Source organism: Anarrhichthys ocellatus, unplaced genomic scaffold (assembly GCF_004355925.1).
Source record: "Anarrhichthys ocellatus isolate YVR2014 unplaced genomic scaffold, GSC_Weel_1.0 scaffold27, whole genome shotgun sequence".
Classification (NCBI taxonomy): domain Eukaryota; kingdom Metazoa; phylum Chordata; class Actinopteri; order Perciformes; family Anarhichadidae; genus Anarrhichthys; species Anarrhichthys ocellatus.
In genome coordinates this window covers 2,298,142-2,316,657 of record NW_022280057.1, presented here as the reverse complement: position 1 = coordinate 2,316,657, position 18,516 = coordinate 2,298,142, and the positions used below count along the sequence as shown (strand labels likewise).

The 18,516-nt window shown below is 39.9% G+C and overlaps 3 protein-coding genes across 4 annotated transcripts in view; 1 reads left to right on the top strand and 2 right to left on the bottom strand.

Moving 5' to 3' along the window:
- Window positions 1-487: 487 nt before the first annotated feature.
- tspan6 (tetraspanin 6) lies at window positions 488-6,003 on the bottom strand. Its single transcript, XM_031862656.1, has 8 exons — window positions 5,826-6,003; window positions 3,410-3,598; window positions 3,247-3,321; window positions 3,060-3,164; window positions 2,750-2,905; window positions 2,521-2,604; window positions 1,368-1,452; window positions 488-1,196 (listed from the first exon to the last, which is right to left on the bottom strand). The coding sequence occupies exons 1-7, from the start codon at window positions 5,910-5,912 to the stop codon at window positions 1,384-1,386; spliced, it is 765 nt and encodes a 254-aa protein (XP_031718516.1). The 5' UTR covers window positions 5,913-6,003; the 3' UTR covers window positions 488-1,196; window positions 1,368-1,383.
- Window positions 6,004-7,625: 1,622 nt separating this feature from the next.
- On the top strand, window positions 7,626-16,495 carry srpx2 (sushi-repeat containing protein X-linked 2). Of its 2 annotated transcripts, XM_031862655.1 has the most exons (11): window positions 7,626-7,712; window positions 7,840-7,895; window positions 10,121-10,198; window positions 10,384-10,575; window positions 10,971-11,147; window positions 11,453-11,576; window positions 11,662-11,783; window positions 11,880-12,059; window positions 12,177-12,310; window positions 12,428-12,549; window positions 13,624-16,495. In XM_031862655.1, the coding sequence occupies exons 2-11, from the start codon at window positions 7,850-7,852 to the stop codon at window positions 13,802-13,804; spliced, it is 1,356 nt and encodes a 451-aa protein (XP_031718515.1). In that variant the 5' UTR covers window positions 7,626-7,712; window positions 7,840-7,849; the 3' UTR covers window positions 13,805-16,495. The 2 variants fall into 2 exon arrangements, with proteins under 2 accessions (XP_031718515.1, XP_031718513.1); XM_031862653.1 differs by having other exon boundaries at window positions 7,637-7,895.
- The window catches only part of sytl4 (synaptotagmin-like 4), a 16,911-nt gene continuing 12,622 nt past the window's right edge, over window positions 14,228-18,516 (bottom strand). The window contains exons 12-18 of the mRNA XM_031862652.1: window positions 18,118-18,296; window positions 17,674-17,776; window positions 17,019-17,180; window positions 16,124-16,229; window positions 15,936-16,044; window positions 15,647-15,855; window positions 14,228-15,008 (exon numbers count right to left, since the gene is read on the bottom strand). Coding sequence (XP_031718512.1) covers window positions 14,872-15,008; window positions 15,647-15,855; window positions 15,936-16,044; window positions 16,124-16,229; window positions 17,019-17,180; window positions 17,674-17,776; window positions 18,118-18,296 — 1,005 coding nt within the window. The 3' untranslated portion in view covers window positions 14,228-14,871. The remainder of the gene's footprint in view (window positions 15,009-15,646; window positions 15,856-15,935; window positions 16,045-16,123; window positions 16,230-17,018; window positions 17,181-17,673; window positions 17,777-18,117; window positions 18,297-18,516) is intronic.

Here is an 18,516-nt window from a genome sequence, read left to right as displayed (position 1 = left end):
GGCTTCATATATGAAATGTGCATCGTTTCAGTCCCCTCTCCATCTATAACATCAGGAGAATGTGTGTGTGTATATATACACACACATATCATGATAGACTATGTGAATTGTTGTTGACATATCCTGCTCTAGATTAGGATAATCTGAGTGAATTAAACAGTGAATGCATTTCTAGATTTTCTCCAAAATTGTCACATTTTCATTTATAGCACACAATATTTAAGTTAGTGCCAAACCTCAATCAAAATGAATTCATACTAACAACTCTCGACAAACTGCACTGAGGCATCTAAACTATGCATCTATGCTATATCCTTACAGTTACATGAAAAGTTGTCCCGCATATTGAGAAACTAAATTCCTGTTGTATTTTGTATGTAGTCATGTTCATCTGCATCTCTTCACATGACAGTAGCCTACAGACATCTGTGGGACAGATGCATCCTGAGCTGCATGTAGATCTCTGAGCACACACACACACACACTGTTGAAGATACTAAATGTAATCTTTATTTTTTTGTCTAGTATTTCACATGCATCCACAAAAAGAAGAACAATTTAACACTGACAACTGTGATATGAAGTTGGCCGGCGAATGTAACTGGCACACATGAATGCTGTTTTTTTTTTTTTAACACTACTGGCCTACGTAATCAGTAAGGCCCATTCTACAAGTCTTGACTGTGAATCACACAAACTTGATCTCAGGTTGGCGACCTCTTCGTCCATCTCTCAGGCTTATTTTGGTTTCACACACAGACAGAAATTCACTTAGTGTTGCAGAGATGTTTAACATTTGTCTACAGAGTTGTTTTTTAAAGCATAATTACAAAATAAGGCAGCTGCATTATACAAAGACACAAATGGAAATGCTGACAATTGGTCAATTAACTGAAATAAACTAACATCTACGCTTAATAGAAATCCCGAATTAAATCTCAGGAGTAACAAATGATCTCTTAAATGTTCAGGTCCCTTTATTTAAACATTTGGTCAAACTACACTGCAGATAACATCCTGTTTTGGGTTTCCTTTTCCATTTTTTTCCCCTTCTGCTCATTTGTCATTGGTGAATAAAAGAAGAAGCAGTGGGCGTTTTTCCCTTTCTAAAATGATATCAACTAACACGCACACAATCTTAAAATCACAGGAGATTCTTTCAACTCTATTTGCATCACGAGCTTCCCATCAGAGACCTGCAAAGACAGAAGGAAAACATGTCAGACAGGTTGTTAGACGCCGGCATAAAGCAGCTAATTCATACGCCTGGTACAATCTGTGCATGATTTAGTCTCCCAACTAGGAACAGTAATTCAGAACAGCTCACTTCCTCAATATTCTATAACTTTGCCGATAACAAGTCTCACCTGTGGAAGGTCACTGTTAGACCATCTCGTACTGGTTGTTGGTTATGTATCGAGACAAGCAGCAGGACAGGAATATCCCAATGAGCTGAGAGGAAACACGTTTAACGAAACACAGATTAATCAAAACAGACAGACTTAAAGGGAACGAAACGTTTTATCAGTTCTAAGAATGAATGTCCCTGTATAACCACAGATACAGCTGTGCATAGGGCGACTGCATTGGTGTTTAGACAGGCTATAAATAACTGTACACAGACTATATTGCATAAACCATCATTCAAAAGCAAAAACGAAGGTTGTAAATGTTACTTGATTCTGCACAGCAACTATCTGGTTCAACTTTGACCTCCTGTACTTAGTTTTACAATGCGATGGTGATTCATAATCAACATGTTGATGTGGCCACGTTTGCTTTCCAAGTCATAAAAATCATGGCTGTGAAAAACTCGTTCACTACTCAATATATAAAAAGACAGATAATGTATTCTATAGTGAGCAGAAAACTGGGATTTTAAATACAGTGCACTACTTTAAATAATGGTGCAGTACTAGTACTGCTTTATGAGAGGGTCCCAGTTTTGTTTATTCTTGTGCACGAGGACGCAAGTGACACGATTACAAATTTAACGCTTTAAGGAGTCACAACAATTTAAGCGTAACTACCCCCTCAAACCCTGCTAGAACCCTCTCTGTCGGCATATTTATAAAAATGCAACACGGTAGTGAGGGAGTGACTGGAGCGGGTGTGTTTAGTACGTATTAATGGTCATTGTCGCCTTTTAGACAGTATGCCATATATAGCAGACAGAAAATGAGGGGAGGGGGGGGGGTCAGTGTCTTAAACAGCCACCAGGACGCCACTATAGCTGGAATTTATTAAGAATATGTCTGGTTTTCTGCTCGCGTTATTTTATTTACTTATTGGTTAATTTAACAGAGACGGTGCACATTAATAAACATTACTGTCATTGCCACAGAATTAGCCAAAAGGTTAACAGATGTTACAAAGTCATCTGCCCAGATGTTGCCCTACTTTCCTCGCCTGTGTCACTGCATCCTAAATGCTTCTCTAACCAAAGCTACAAAAACAAGATGCAATGCTGGAAATAAACAAATGATATGTGCACGCAGCACAGTCCCATTTGTTTTGTACCTGGAAGAACGCAATCCCAAAAGAGATCCCTGCGATGATTCCCAGGTTGGACTCCATCACATGGGTCACCCGTGTGAAGCAGCCCTACAGCAGAAATACACATTTATAGATGTTTTAAAAGCTTTTCAGCTGACTGATTGTTCCTAAAAAAAACAACACAATCTTAAAGCCATTAAAACGACACAAGTATGGAGGTGTGCGTCGTCATGGTGTGAGGCAGTGAACTCACCACTGTGTACACCTCTGTCCCAGCCTTGTTGAGGTCTTTCAGAATCTCTGGTGAGCAGTTGGTGTTGTCTTTACAGCAGCTGGCAGGGACTCCATTCTTTTTAAAGTACTCTGTCTCGCCCCAGTCGGTGTAATTGTTCACCCCACAGCAAAACAACTATATGGAAATAAAGCAAAATGATTAGTGTCGCAATAAATCTCTTTAAGCTACAGAAAATGGGTCAAATAGAGTTCTTTGCTTTGTACAGTGAGTAACAAGTGAAGTCAGATAAGAGTAACACCATTAGCGTAGTGGAAAACAGCCCACTTACAGTCCTCTGGATGGCGTCCACTGCAGCGCTGCTGCTGCTGCTGCTGTCCGTGCTGTTGTAGGTCGCCACAGCGTTTCCATAGGCAAAGCCTAACTTGGCCTTGATCTGGCAAAACAAATATATTTTAGTGAGCGGATGTGATCCATTTAAAAAAAACATATTTGAGTGTTTTGGACAGTTAACTGACCTCATGTCTGAAGATAAAGCCTGAGACACCGGCCACGAGCTCAGCCAGGAACACCAAGGTGAGAAACATGGCATACTGAAGGAAGCAGTGCGTATAAAACAATCAAACAAGGTCACATCTCAGGGGAATATTTCAGGGAACTTGCTGCTGCACCTCCACTGACCAGTTTGAGCATCCATGGGCTGCCGCGGCATGTAGCAAAGCATCCGAACAGTCCGAAAATAACGATGATGGCGCCGGTCCCGATGAGGACGTATGGCGCATTGGTGCTCTCCTCGGAGGCCAGAGAGAAATAGGCCTCCAGGCTCACCTTCCCCCACACGCCCACGGCCAGCAGGATCACTCCTGTGAACTGAAGGCCACAGCAGGGAGAGTCAGCAGAGAGACAGAGACACAGACGTGCAGGTTTTTAGAACCAAAACCTGGGAATAAAGGCTCAAAACCACACTGGAACAGTTAACGCTAAGCAGCAATGTATCAAATCACAATCACATCTACACTATTTCCCTTTTTCTTTCAATGATTTAAAAAATAACTTCATGTTTATGAGCTAAACTTTGAAGACTTGACATCCAGACAAGTAAAAATTAATTGTTTTTAAAACCAGTTATTGGATGTAAAAATTGGACTGTAGAAGAAGAAATAAGACATGTTAATATGCAAGTTTGGGTTCTGGGAACTTCTGATATTTTCACAATATTCTGACATTTTACAGACCAAACAGTCGTATAAATGAATCCAAAAAATATTTGTCAGATTAGTTGCAGCCTGAATTGAACCCAAACGCTCACACCACCTAACCTCTTCCATCCTGTTTGGTGAAAACGCGACACTATACTAACGCTATGATAATGCCTCCAGATATACCAGTGATCAGCACTGAATCTGGGATACTTTTAAATAAGAACCATGCTGGGGTGTGAAAAACACAATTTCCCTCATTGATTTCCTTCATTAAACCTGTTCTCAGTGGAGGAAATGCAGGTGAAGAGAAGCCGATGAGTTAAAGTGGGATGTTGGAGCTCTGACTCACTTTGTGTATCGAGTAAAAAACTCTAATATTGTTCACAATCATCGTATTTTTGATAACCCCTCCTTGTGTCAGTCTTCAGATGCAGACTGACACACACACACACACACACACACACACACACACACACACACACACAAGCCTCAGCCTGAGTTTTTATCATCTCAGCATCTTTTGACTGCCCACACAAGTCATTAGCCTGAGGGGAGGCATCAGCTCAACCAGCCAAGAGCAATAAATTGGCAGATAAAAGCACTGACCTGAACTTTGTGTTAGCAGCAGCCTGAGAGATGGCTGTTTGCTCAGTACAAAGATGAAGGGGGGGGGGCAACAATGTGTCTGCTCATTATCTTTACAAGACAAGCTTATGTTTAGATGTTCCTTACATGTACTTACGGCTGCAACTAGCAGTTATTAGCAATTATGACAATTATTGTCTAATTTAATCATTTGGTTAATAAACAATAATAAACTCTTAGTTAATTAACTGACAAGTCCATCAACAGAAAATGTATCAGGAACTATTTTCAGTAATTTTTCCAGTAGAAACACTAAACATTCTCTTGTCTTGGCTTCTCAAATATGAAGATTTGCATCTTTTCTTTGTCTTATGCGACAATAAATCTGAATATATTTGGGTTTTAGACTGTTGGTCGATATTTGAAGATGTCAGCTTGGGCTGTCAGAAAGTGTTGATGCTAAAACTCAAACTATTTAATCAACTTTGCTAGCATATTATGAACATGTTTTTTAAGTTAGTTCCCAGTACTGTCGATTAGTTGTACATTAAAACCTCCTGCAACTACCTCAGATTAACATAAGAGAAGAAAAGTTAACATTAATATTTTAAAAAGTTTTGAAATGTGCCTACATGAAAGCATACAATTAAACATATAAGGATAATAAAAGGTTCCAATAATAAAAACTCAAATTAGTACCAAATTGACATAGTCTGTTTCTGACATATTATGGACCAAATGGTTAATCAAGAAAAGAAAGATGGATTAAATAGTGACAATAAGTTTGTTGCCACCCTATAATTAACTCTTTACAGGAAGTGATGTAACTGGAAAATAAAGTGTCAGTTACATAATTACCTGCCCATACATTGTATGTATAATCGTTGCAGTTTAACATTTAATTCAGTTGGTTTATAGTACAACAATTTAAAAAAAGTGTTAAAACGAACCTTCAATAAATAACATCACGTATAATAACTAAGTTAAACTGTAGTTTGTACGTTAGGTGTGACGTTTTTCTAAATCAGTGATAGAAAGTAGCTAACGGCTGTTTTGGACACAGAAACGTTGATAAATCTGAACACAAACAAACGGCTCCAACGGTCGGTACATTTTCAACAAGTGGTTCTTTGTGTCAACAGACAACCAGCTCTACTTAACTAAACTAAACACATTTACTCAACGTATTTAACTCCGTGTGATTGTTAGGACACTGCGTTAGATTGCCGTGTTGGCAACAACGCCGCGGCTTTTAGCCCCATTGTTGCTCCTTTAGCTTGTTGTCCCCCATTACGTGACTCGCAGCTCACCCAGAATATGAGGCTGTAGGAGATGAGGAAGGTCTTCAGGCAGGTAATCACTGGCTTCGTCTGAAGCCGTCGAGACGGCGGCGACATGGTTGTGTTTTTACTTCAAACTACAAAAAGAAAGGAGAGAAAAGTTGACTTCTCACTGAGGGGGAGAGGGGGAGAAAAAAAAACTTGAGAGAGAGGGAGAGGGGGGAAGTGTCGTCACTAACCCAGATTCACTTTCCTGACGAGAAAAACAGATCCAAACAATCCAGAGTGAAGCCAGCGGAGACATTCATATCACATCGTCAAGTGCAACTTTCAGAATAAAAGCTTTAAAAAAGAAAACTGACTGAAAACACTTTCATTATTGTACACACACAATAACTTTAAGGATGAATATTTAGTGAGGTTTTTTCTGCAAAACTGTCCTATTAAATGTGCATGTACAGTAAAAATGGATAAGTAAATACAAAATTATGACATAATGTAACATTGAAATTACCATCTCTTATTTTTTTCAATGAAAGGGTCAAATGTTTGGACTCATGATCTTTTAAATTTGACTTAATAAATCTAATATTTGTGCTAAGTCTAATTATGAGAAAGTAAATAAATGTTCTAAAGTACTAGCTCATCATTTTGAATAATTTGACTTTCTCTCTGACAAGTTTGACATCAAATCCAAATGTTTGGCATTTTGGTAATGTTCATTTTACATTTCCAATGTTCCATAATAATTTCCCAATTCATGGTAAATCAAAAGTATGATATACTTTGTCAAAATTCTGAGAAACCTTATTATCTTTTATTTTTTAATTGACTTTCCATCTTATAATTTAGACTCAGCATTTGGCTTATGTGATCAGTTTGCTAAGTCAAAGTCTAATTATGATTTAGTAAATATAAAATGTGGCTCACTACTAGCTCCTCATTTTGAGTCAAGTCAAGATTTTGACTTTCTAGCTTACATTGTGGCTTTAAATGTGACAGTAACCTCAATGATTTAACCTTCTTAACCAAAATTATGACATAGTAAGGTATACTTACTCGATCTCAAATAAATGCTTTTATTTTTAGCGCAGTAGCGTTATTTCCTGTCTGGTGCTGTCTGACTTTATAATAAAATTAATTATTCCTCTGGTGATGTGACACAGTTGAATTGGCTAAATTACATCAGGTAGTTATGTAAATATAATTATCATAACACGGAGCTCATAAGATAAACACAAAGATATCTTTTATTTTTATTACAGCATTATATCTTTTAGGCCTCCAGTGGGACACATTCAAACTAAATTAAACTTTGAAAGTACTACATTAAATCGTGTAAATGGACATTAGATATTACAAAAGACTTGTGGGATCTATTATGTAACTGTACAGTGTATTTTCTGTTTTTGAAGCACTTTGTGTATTGTTTTTAAAAAGTACTATATGTGCATAAAAGTTTTTATACATTATTACTAAAACAACAAAATTACCATTAGGAATGACTGAGGATGGGGATTATATGAGTAGCCTATAATAATCAGGGGAGATTAAAAATGTCGCCCATGAATCACTACAAGCCACCAGTGATCTCATTAGTGACACAATCAGTTAATAAATAATATTAAAGAGAACGGCTCTTCCAAATATTAATGTATGTCTATATTTTCACGTGTGGTCTTTAATAACCTTCACTTTCTGGGTTTTATGGGATGTTGGAGGGGCGGGGTTTAATGACGTGACTCAGTCGTCATGTTTAATACAGCGTTGGGAGGAAACATCAACACAGGAGATCCAATAGCGCCACCAAGTGGTGTTTGACTTTGATGATGAACTAGAAGGATCCTTTTCAAAAACTGCGGAGACTCTGGTATGACGGGAGCGCTCATTGTCCTCAACGGGGATAATTAAAAAAAAGTAAAGTTTTTTTAAAAAGTCGTTTGCTAAAGCAACTGTAAACATTCTTTGGATTATAACGTTGTACTTTTTCGGAGGGACTTTGTGATCTGAGCCAACCTGAGCAAAACAAACTTTGTTTTTCCAGGAGTGTCAACATGATTCTCAACCGCTTTGTTGCTGTGCTCATTTTATACTTCAAAGGTAAGTCCAACAAATAAGGAAACACGCTTTCTTTAGTCAAAATATCATTAAATTGTTCGTAAATCTTCTCTAAAAAGTAAAAAAAAAGAATCGTATCACGATTGCTCGCTAAAGTTACTCAAACATAGAATTCCCCTCCAACCCCTGCAGTAGGGAAATGCCTTCAGCTCAACAGTAATAACAACTGTATTAGATGCAGATGTGCTGGATGAATGCAAATGGATTCAACTCCTCCCTTTAGGAATTCAGAGCTGAATTGATGCAGCAGAATCCAGTCAAAATGAACTTAAATTGAGCTCGTAGTTGAGCTGCCTGCCTCTTCAGGAGCCCCTCTGCTTTGCTGACCAGGCAGTTTAATTACAGCTCGGCTCCAATCAATGCCAGTTAATTACTGAGCAGTCTTCCCTCTGGGCCAAGTGTGCAGAATCCTCTATTTAATCCTGCAGAGATAATAGCGTGACCTGAGATCCACCCCGACGCTCAGATGGTGCTGCAGAGTGATTGAACGGATGCTGGACACCTTTGTCATTAGAGATAAATGAAGCCTTTGTAACAAACAGGCAACATTCTTTTCAAACTGCACACCTTCCTCTGGTGTGACTCATTCCTGCCTTATGGACTCACTCTGCTCACAGCGTGTCTCTGCGTAAAGTCGGGACTGTGAGAGGTGCATGATGCACCCTGTGGCTGCATCAGTGTCTCGGTATTCTACATAGTAGAAGTGTTCAGACCCAGTACAAGTTCCAGTACAACGATGTAAAAATACTGCATCACAAGTAAAAGTGCTCAGATTAAAGAACAGAAGTATTGTCTGCTAAATGTTATCAAAATATTTCAAAATAAATTAAAAGTAGGCCTACTAGTTCTGCAGGAAAAGGTCCCCTGTGACTGATATATTGTTATTAAGCATTGGCTGCTTTGGGCTGTGGTTTTAGGAAATTTGAACAGAACTATTTTCTGACATTTTGAGACAAAATGATTAATAGATAATAAAAATAATCTTTTGTTGCAGCCCTAATTTTTTGAAAGCATTCATGAGCCAAATCCTGAAGAAACCAGTTAATCTTTAACAATGCACTTGAGCCATCAGTTAACTGTAGTAAGTAGTAAAAAGTACAATATTTCCCTGTGAAATAGAAAAGTAGAAGTATAAAATAGATTAAATGGTTTAGTTAATTAAGTACCAATTATACAGTGATTGGGTAAATGGGCTTGGTTACTTTTCAGCGCTGCAGTAGTTTTACCTGCATGTAATTAAAAATACTGACTTTTAACTGCCATGCATGATGTCGCCTGAAGTAATGCCTCTACTTGGGCCCTGCAATGAGCGTAGCTTGTTTTTTTCTACCTCTGTGACTAATTCTCTGTGAGGGGGACTTGGGAAACATTAGTCTGGGGAAGTGTTACTGAGTGGAACATCGGGCTCATTATGAGAAAAAAAACCGCTGACGATAGCTTTAATTTGCACATCGCTGGAACAATCTGAAGCAGCTTCCAGAGAAGAGAGAGGGGAAGTATTATTATTAGGAACTGTGTTAAAAGTGAACCCTGTTTGTTTGAGGGCCAGAAAACAGAAGGGCTGAGCTGCAGCAAAGGAAGCAGTACAGGAACTGCCTTGAGATGGGGGTGGAGGTTGACAGCCTGGAAAGTTTGGCACTCAGCTCTAAACATGGAGTCATTTCTTGGGGATTGCAAAATGAATTATGAACCACAACTGCTGAGAGAGCAGGATAACGGTGAAAAGGATTCATTGTGCAGAAAGACAACATTTTGAATAAAGGCCACAGTAACCTACAGTTGGCAACGCACGCCTTCTGCTTGTTACATGAAAAGAGATGAGTAAGATGGAAAATCTCCAAGCGAGTAATGAAAACATGCTGTGTGTCCTAACTTGTGGTGAATGTTATTGTCGATCCAAAATGCCAGAAAACACTAGAATATTTAGTCTAACATGCTTCCTCTGCACTCATATCTAAGTTAATTCCTTTCCCTTTCGAAAAGGGAAAACAACATAAACTTTATGCGATTTAGAGGATTTCCACGTTTAAACCCCTCAGGAGTTTCTGTTAGCATCACTGATTGCAAATCCAGGTGTCTATGGACTGGAATGTTATTGAGCTCATGTTAAAGGAAACCTGAAAGGAAGTTAAGGAAAAGAGATTGTGCGGTGAGAGTCATGGTCACATAAGAATTGTTAATGGTTTGTCTGATGTTTGTTTTTTCAGCTGGCTCTGGGACCACAGCGTATGACGGCTACAATGACTTTGTAGAAGAAGACAACGCTCCTCAGCTGGACTACAAAAGTGCGTATGGAAAAACAAACGCTCACTAGAGGGAGTTGGGTGATATGACAATGTAACACCAGTTATTATACCGTTCTGCTGTCTACTATCAGATGTCCCTTTAACACTTCAGTACCATTAGTGCTACATACAGATTTATACAGATACATACAGAATCTACATAAAGATTTACTCTTTAAACACAGACCCACACTGGTGTCATTCTCCGGGTCTGACCAATGGGGAGGTGACCTGCCACTCCCCTCGAGGCCCGGCCTACAGGAGCACGTTGGGCACCCGCTGTGAGATGAGCTGCGACCGAGGATACCGACTGCTGGGGAAGAGCTCAATTCAGTGCCTCGCCAACAGACGCTGGTCTGGCACTGCTTACTGCCGCAGTATGTGGAAGTTGAGACTTTAAATTCATATTTGAGGGTGAATCTGGTGATATTCTACTTTTTCCTTATTCAAAACACACCATTGCGCTGGCTAGTATGTTCCTTGATTACCATAAACATGGACTACACCATCCTGCTGTTGTAAAATCTCAACAGTGCACAGATTATTGTGTATTAATCCACTGCTAAAAGTAGTCCCCAACAAATTAATTACATTTGCTAAGACAGTTCCTTTGTAACAGCCATTGTTGGTTTTGGTCTTTCACAGGATTTGTTGACAAAAAATATAGACTATCACCAGCGTCCTCATTTCAGATAAACTGTATATTGATGATATGATTGTTTCGTCCTTTTCACTCAACATACTGTATGTATTTGTGGTGGTGTTCCTTCAGAGATGCGTTGCCATGTGCTGCACCTCATTCCACACGGCAGATACACTTGCACTCAAGGCTTCATGGTGGACTCCAGGTGCGAATTCACCTGCGACCCCGGCTATCGCATCGAGGGTGAATACTCACGCGTCTGTCAGCGCAGCGGCTCGTGGAGTGGAGCACAGCCGGATTGTGAAGGTACAAATGAAGGTCTTATTTTTGCAGATCCATAAAGCTAACCAGATGTGTGAACTCAAAAGTCTCTGTTGAACTGTCAACTAGAGGTTTAACTTACTGCCGTGAAATGAACCTGAAGTCAGGCCATCTGTATTGATGTCTAGTTTTTCATTATTCTTTCACAAGCCAGTGTGTATATTTCCTGCTCCTCTGGTTTTTGGACTGAATCCAGAAATGTGGCCTGCTGTCTTTCAGTCTTCATCTTCTGCTCTATGACTGCTACAGTAAGAGGAATTTCCTTCCTGCAAAATCTCTGTATATTTCAGATACCGATCCTCCAAAGATCAAGTGTCCTCCATCCAGACTCAAGGTTGCCGAGCCTGGAAAGCTCACTGCTCTGGTGACCTGGGACACCCCGGTTGCTACGGATACGGCAGATAAATCACTTGAGTATGTCGCTCCTTTCCTTCGCTTCCCTTTCCTGCTCACCTTGAAACGCAATTAAACACTCAGCCTTCACTTCGTCTCTCTGCAGTGTGATATTGGTAGGCCAGGAGCCAGGCACCGACTTTAAAGAGGGAGCGAGCATTATCCGATACAAAGTGTACGATCAAGCCAGAAACAGAGCGGCCTGCAAGTTTATTGTACGTATTGACGGTAAGTTGACTTATGAAATCAATTTAGATACACATTAACTCATTATAACTTGGATCACACACTGGATTTCTTATTTGCATTGTGTCCTCCTTCCAGTGAGAAGATGTCCAGATCTACCTCCACCTATGCACGGCTACCTCACCTGCTCCTCTGATGGGAACAACTATGGTGCAACATGTGAATACCACTGTGACGGAGGACATGAACGGAGGGGCGTATCTAGTCGCGTCTGCCAGTTCAACCGCAGCTGGGGAGGAAATCCTGCCGAGTGTGATCGTGAGTCTGCGTGAAAATTCCAATCATGCTTATGAATTTGCGGCATGAACACAATAGTAGGCTATACACGTGGGAGGTATCAATGCAGGATGCAATTGCGACTTTGTGTGTTTCTAGCAATGGAGATTAAATCAGATGTAAAGACAGTCTCCGCTCTCCTGGATCAGTTCTATGAAAAGAGGAGGCTGCTGATCATGTCTGCGCCCAACATATCTGACCCAGACTACCAGCTGCAGAACATCATGATACAAGTGAGGAAAAGTTGTGCCGCTGGTGACTTCACATGAATATTCCCTCCCAAAATGATAAGAAGTGCCGACAGAACAAGAGCCTAAAAATCTGTTCCTTGTTTTCTTTGTTTCAACCAGAAATCAGACTGTGGATTAGACCTGCGACATGTAACCGTCATCGAGCTCCTGGGCTCCCCGCCTCGAGAGACGGGTCGCATTAAAGAAAATCTGCTCGGCTCTGAAGTCATCGAAGGTTTGAGGTAAGAGTTAGATACCTCCTCACTTGGCCTACTTGTTCAGCAGTTTTATGGCTCATCCTGAGTGTGTGTGTGTCCCTGTATGTGTGTGTGTATACTGCTTTATAGAACTCCCATTCTCATTAACAGTAAGGGGTTGTTTTCTCCTCACTCTGTTAAAATGTCAGGAGCGTCCTAATAAAAAGGGATCCTCTGTGGAAAAAATGCACTTGAAGGATTAACACTGTTAAAAATAGCAACATCATAATTTCAGGGTCGCAGTAATGGGATTTTGAGACTGACAGAACATCAAAAGTAAACACCTGGCTTTGGTTCTCATGAGAATCAATGAGTGAGGGATTCTTTAAAAGTCCACATTTTGCACAAAGACAAGCATGTAGGTACTAGTTTATCTCAGAAGAGAGAAAGAGATGTGTAATTGGAGTATGTGGCGCTGCTCACTTTTTCCAGACTGGAAAATCTTTTCAGTCTCTCCACTGACACAAATCCCACAGCTGTGGCATATTGAGGTACATTTCATGAGTTTAATGCAAAGCACTCTGAGAAATGCAGACTGTCAGACATCACTAGGGTAGAAAACGTAGAGGGACCGGTTTACATCAGATCAATGCTCGTTAGGGCTAAAGGATATCGCCATAAATGTAAACAAGAGCATTTCAGAGTTAAGATTGAATGAATATTTTAATGTTAGTAATGCATTAGGTGACTGTGTATTATAAAAGAGAATTATCACCCAACTATATTATTTTTATACATTATATTTTCTTCACCTTTTAGCATCTTTCAGCTAATTGTTTCAGTTTTGAAAGCTGAAAGCTTTACCGTTAAATTGACTTTAGAAGCAACATTATCTTTCATTTGCAGTTGCGTTTTTGGCCACCTGGTGAGTTTTAGTACAATTATCACTCTTCTTCTAGCTCTGTTATAGTCTCCACCAACTCCTGAGGGAAATATATGTCTCGCGGGTGATAATTATCTGTGGATCAGTCACTACGAGCATAAATAAAAATATTGCAGCTATCAAATGAGATGTTGGGAGTGTTCCTTTAACAATCCAATGTGTGTGTCTCTCTGTAGACAAGTGTTCAGAATCTCCAGATTCTACTTTAGCATGTTGCTGCTGGACGAGCGCGGACTGGACCGAGAGCGCTTCATCCATCCGATGGCATCTGAAGAGCTGTTCTCCTACATCGATAGCTTCCTGCTGGATGAAGAGGAGCGAGAGAGACTGGAGCTCCACAGGGACTTCTGTGACTAATTTAATAAACCTCTCTGGTTGCCACAGCGATAAACTCATTAGCTTTACTAAACACAAGATGAGGAAGGAGGACAAACAACCAGACACCGGGTCCAGAGGGACATTAGGCGGGGAAGGACAAGAAGGCTGTTCCTCATGTCTAAATGTGATCACTTAACACTGAAGTTCTAGCACTGTTTTCTCTCTCAAACAATCCAGAAACTGGACATCACAGCTGCAGAAAGTAAAACACATTAAAATAATCACATATTTTGAACCATAGATAACATGTTGGATACATGAGGTGGATTAGTATTTTTGTCAAAGAGCCCTTGTACTGATGTTGAATGAGAACTTAAGACGACAATCACTTCAACAACAGAATACTGAGGAAGTCTTGAGATTGTTTTTAAATCCAGCTGGTATGGACGCTCAAGAACAGTCTTTGGGTTTAGTACATTTTTTATTGGGTGAACAGAATATTCATGGAATTGAGGTAAACACGACTGATCACATAGTTCAAAATCTACATATAAACTAGCAAACAGACAAATTTAATTCATTAAACGTAATAAAATAAGGCTTTTCATGCAACTAATATAAATATAATTTTTACAGAAGTATTACAATTTGGAGCACAATTTGTTGGATACAATACCAGAAATTTTGTACAATACCAGATTAAAACGACTTGTTTTCCCACGCATCTGTGTAATTCTGTACATAATTATAAGGAAAAAGGTGAATCATTTCAACACTTTTTCTGTGCAATAATATATACAGCCTGAATGTTAGAAACATAAAATGACTGTGTAGGTGCTCTTAAAATCAGACCAAAGTTTAGTGTTGCGATGTTTTAGGGGGGGGGGTGGTGCTAAAGACAAACCCCATACAGGGAGGCAGATGTTCAGCAGGCCAGTGTGTCCGTTTACAGCCAACCAGCGTGTAGGTTCACTTTAGTAAAGAAGCTTCTGGTCTGATAAAATGGCCAAACAATAATAATAATAATAATCCACAATCTCATTCGTCACAGCTTCTCCTCTTTCGTCTCTGGTTTCTATTGGAGGGTGCAGGCCTGTGAGCAATCCTCATTTGCCCTTCACCATAGTCGAGCGCAGTGGAAGAGTGCCCTCTGCCCACGAGTCTGGGTACTGCATCATCTTCTCCCACAGACTGACTTCCTCTCCAGCTGGGTCCATTTCCACTTCTCCTGTTTGTACAGTGCCTGCAGGAGCGAAGATTACATGAATGTAAAATGAAGTGCAGTCTTTTTTTACTATTGATGACGGCAAATTCCTTGTACTCGCTGAATTTTCACACATTGTGGAAAACAAATGGAAGCCTCGAAGGTGCTTAAACAGTAATCTAAAATTAAGCATGTCTTTCTCACAAAGGCAGTAAAGCTTTGGCAATGAAACGAAAAGGGTAGACAGGGTATTAGTTTCTCTTTTTATGAAGGTTAATTAAATTTTCCTTCCCTCTAGTTTTACACCTATGTCTAGGGTACCAAAACCATTACTACTACAAAAAGGTTGAAGCAGTATAAATCAGGATGAACCAAGGCCAAAACAATAAACAAAAGAATCTACCTCCTCGAAAACCTTTGTGAACCAGACAAGCAAAAAGTCGTTAATTAAATCAGAATCCCTAAAATAAATGCATGCTCACCCCTGCAAATGTGGTGACATTTACAAAAGGTGATTTACAATACTCAGTTAACCAATAAGCCTAAAAAGACCTCCCAGAATAACAATAGTAACACAATAAGGAGAAATAAGAGAAATATCCAATTCATTCTCACATGTAAGCCCTGAAAGCCAGGTGCAAAAAAGAATAAAGTATTTAGAGAGTTCCATCTTTGACCTTTACTTGAGCCGAGACGAACTCCTCCCAGAAATTCGTTGCTTGACATGACCTCTCTGTCCCACACCGTCAGCTCCAGACACATCTCCTCCAGCTGCTCCAGAGCCAGCTCCTTGTACACAAATGTGTGGTCGTAGTGGGGGTTCAGGTTCTTCTTCACAACTGAAGTCTTCCTCTTTGTGGTCTTTGCCTTAGTTAGGAACAAGTACCTGCAGAACCACAAACATGTTGGGTCTTTTAAAAGAGAAATGCAATATGCCATTTTAAAACTGCAGAGTTTGTCACTCACCCTTTTACAAAGCTATCCGAGGTCCCTCCTGGTTTCATTGCAGTCAAATTCTTTGCCTCTTTAATAAGGACATGTAGTTCTCCTCCTCCCTCAACCATCACCTTTTTTCCTGAGGAGAAGATGGACACCTTTAGAAAATGAAGGCAAAGTGCATCAAACACGGTCAGAGTTTCTTGTCATAGTCTTACCTTTGATTTTCTCGGTTTTTGGCTTTGTAGGTGTGACATACTTCAAGGAGATCACCAACTCTCCTTTGTACTGACCAAACGCTGAAGCAGGCCCACCAGAGGGTGACTGTTTAAGAAAGGTACACGATATTTAGGACACAAACCCAAACAACACCAACACCTGACTGACACTGGATGGCTGCGAATGCAAATGTCAATATTTGTGCGTGGAAGGAAATTTCCATTAACATAGCAAACAATATTTACCAAAGGTTTCTTTGAATTAGGGTCAGTACTTATACAAAATTACACAGATTAACAAATTATCCAATCTGTTTGAGGTTAGGAGAGTTTTCACATAATTTTCAGGTCCTCTTTACCTCACTTTACAACCCAGTAGTCTATGTGCATTTTGTCATACATGATTGTGCTTTTTTGGAGCACTTTTTGTTCTCTTGTCCATTTGACAACTCGCTGACCAAGTGTTGATTGCCAGACTTTTGTTTTCTCTGAAAAATGGTACTCCACATACTATAAAAAATGTTGCTAACAATATTTATAATAAATATGAATGAGTTGAACAGGTGCAGTTTTTGACCTCCGGTAGTGCTATGCAGCAATATTTTACGCACGGGTCCCCTTTTTGTTTGACAAGTTAACATGTATGCAAACAAGGCAGGCTCTAAACCTTTAAGAAAAAGAGGAGGAAGGAAAGGCATTCAACACGTTTGTTGGATCATAAGGACAAACAAACACCTTTAAGTCCTTTTCCTTGAGGTGTTTCCCTATTTGTTAAATCCATCAACAAGAGGTACCCTGTGGAGTTCCTAACCTCTATTAGACTGCTTGTTAGTAAACATAACATGGTACATCCCATGTTTATTAAGTATTTTATGCGTCTTTCATTCTGATCTACCTTCCCCATGAGAATCATGGTGTCCGTGTACGGGGAGTCGAGGTCACGGGTGTCCAGAGCGATCTCCACCTCTCCGAGGAAGGCGTTGCGGCTGAAGCGACCATAATGCCAGACTGATATCAAGATGGAGCGAGTGAACAGCTGAGTGCGACCGATAGAGTACTGTTAGTGGGAGAGGAGGACAAGACGACAGGATTGATCAAAGGGCTGTCTCAATACTGAAACCTTATATCATTTTAATGCTCTAGTGCCGAGGGAGTTTTAAATGAATCATAGATTAAAGTAGAAGATGAATTCAGATCTTATCGGAAGCGCCATTAACCATCTTAAAATCTAAATAATTAATTACCTTCCTCTTTTACAGAGCAAATCTAAAAAAAAAGTCATTTTTCACAAATTGTTTCATCCTGCTGCTTCCCTTTTAGCAGTATTGTTTGTCACTGTATTTAAGCAGACTACATTGGACCAAAAATCAATATTTGACAACAGCTTTTCTTATCTTTAATGTCAATATCAATCTTATAGTCTCTGTAGGCGTGGTCATTATTTGCAGCAGGTATTGCATAAGGTCACTAATCAGGGAGTGTCATTCAGTCAACAGGATAAGGTCAACAGTTGCAGTAGAGTTAGCGACGTTCACGCTATAAACCATCACCTTCAGTGTTTCTTCGTAGACGGGGTTGACTGTGTTTCTCTTGATGCTGGTTTTCCTTTTGCTCTGGCGAGATTTGTCAGGGAGCAGATAACATTTGACGTAACTGAAACACAAAAACAGAACAACGCGACTGCTGGTTCTTTTGCCTTATTTGCTGACTACATGCTATGAAAATATCTGTTGACATTCAATTTCCTGTGAAGCTCAAGTAATCACCTCTGGGGGCGAGTATCAAGACTTTTGTAAATACAGCAACTTCTTATCTGCACAGATCAAAGCTGTGTTAACATCACTGAGGAGTGTGTGTGTGTGTGTGTGTGTGTGGAACCACGCGTCTGTTTCAGAGCCACAATCTGCACTCTGAAAGCCAAAATTTGAGCAAACTGCTTCGAATGATGCGTTTCGCCTCGTGGAGCTCCACATTACATCTATTTGAATATTTACGGGTGGGAAAGCTGCTTCGAGGCATTGCCGTAGGCCAGCCCGTGGCACTCCTTGATGAGGACTTGGAGGCTCTGGGTGTGTTCGTCGTAGCTCAAAGAGAAGATGAGGTCTCCGCTCACCTCCACGCTGTCAAAGTCTCCTGCTTCACTGTAAATGCTCATCAGGCTGCCCAGTGTGCTCTGGAGAAACATACATACACCCAACCTAAATAGATAATCATCAACAACTCCTGTGTATGTTCCAAGATTCATTAATACCTAATATTAAGATAATGTTTGGATAGACACGCTCTACAGGTTTATTGCTGCAGATCAGAGAAAAAAAACATATATACACATATACACACATATATACGTATATACACATATATACACACACACACACACACACACACACACA

Excerpts from the sequence above, each read along its gene's own strand:
- srpx2 (XM_031862655.1), top strand. The coding sequence starts at position 7,850 with ATGATTCTCAACCGCTTTGTTGCTGTGCTCATTTTATACTTCAAAG. Across the intron at positions 10,199-10,383 it reads TCCTCAGCTGGACTACAAAA|ACCCACACTGGTGTCATTCT; the intron begins GTGCGTATGGAA and ends CTTTAAACACAG. Across the intron at positions 11,148-11,452 it reads AGCACAGCCGGATTGTGAAG|ATACCGATCCTCCAAAGATC; the intron begins GTACAAATGAAG and ends TGTATATTTCAG.
- tspan6 (XM_031862656.1), bottom strand. The coding sequence starts at position 5,912 with ATGTCGCCGCCGTCTCGACGGCTTCAGACGAAGCCAGTGATTACCTGC. Across the intron at positions 3,165-3,246 it reads GCTTTATCTTCAGACATGAG|ATCAAGGCCAAGTTAGGCTT; the intron begins GTCAGTTAACTG and ends TTGTTTTGCCAG. Across the intron at positions 2,906-3,059 it reads TGGACGCCATCCAGAGGACT|TTGTTTTGCTGTGGGGTGAA; the intron begins GTAAGTGGGCTG and ends ATTTCCATATAG.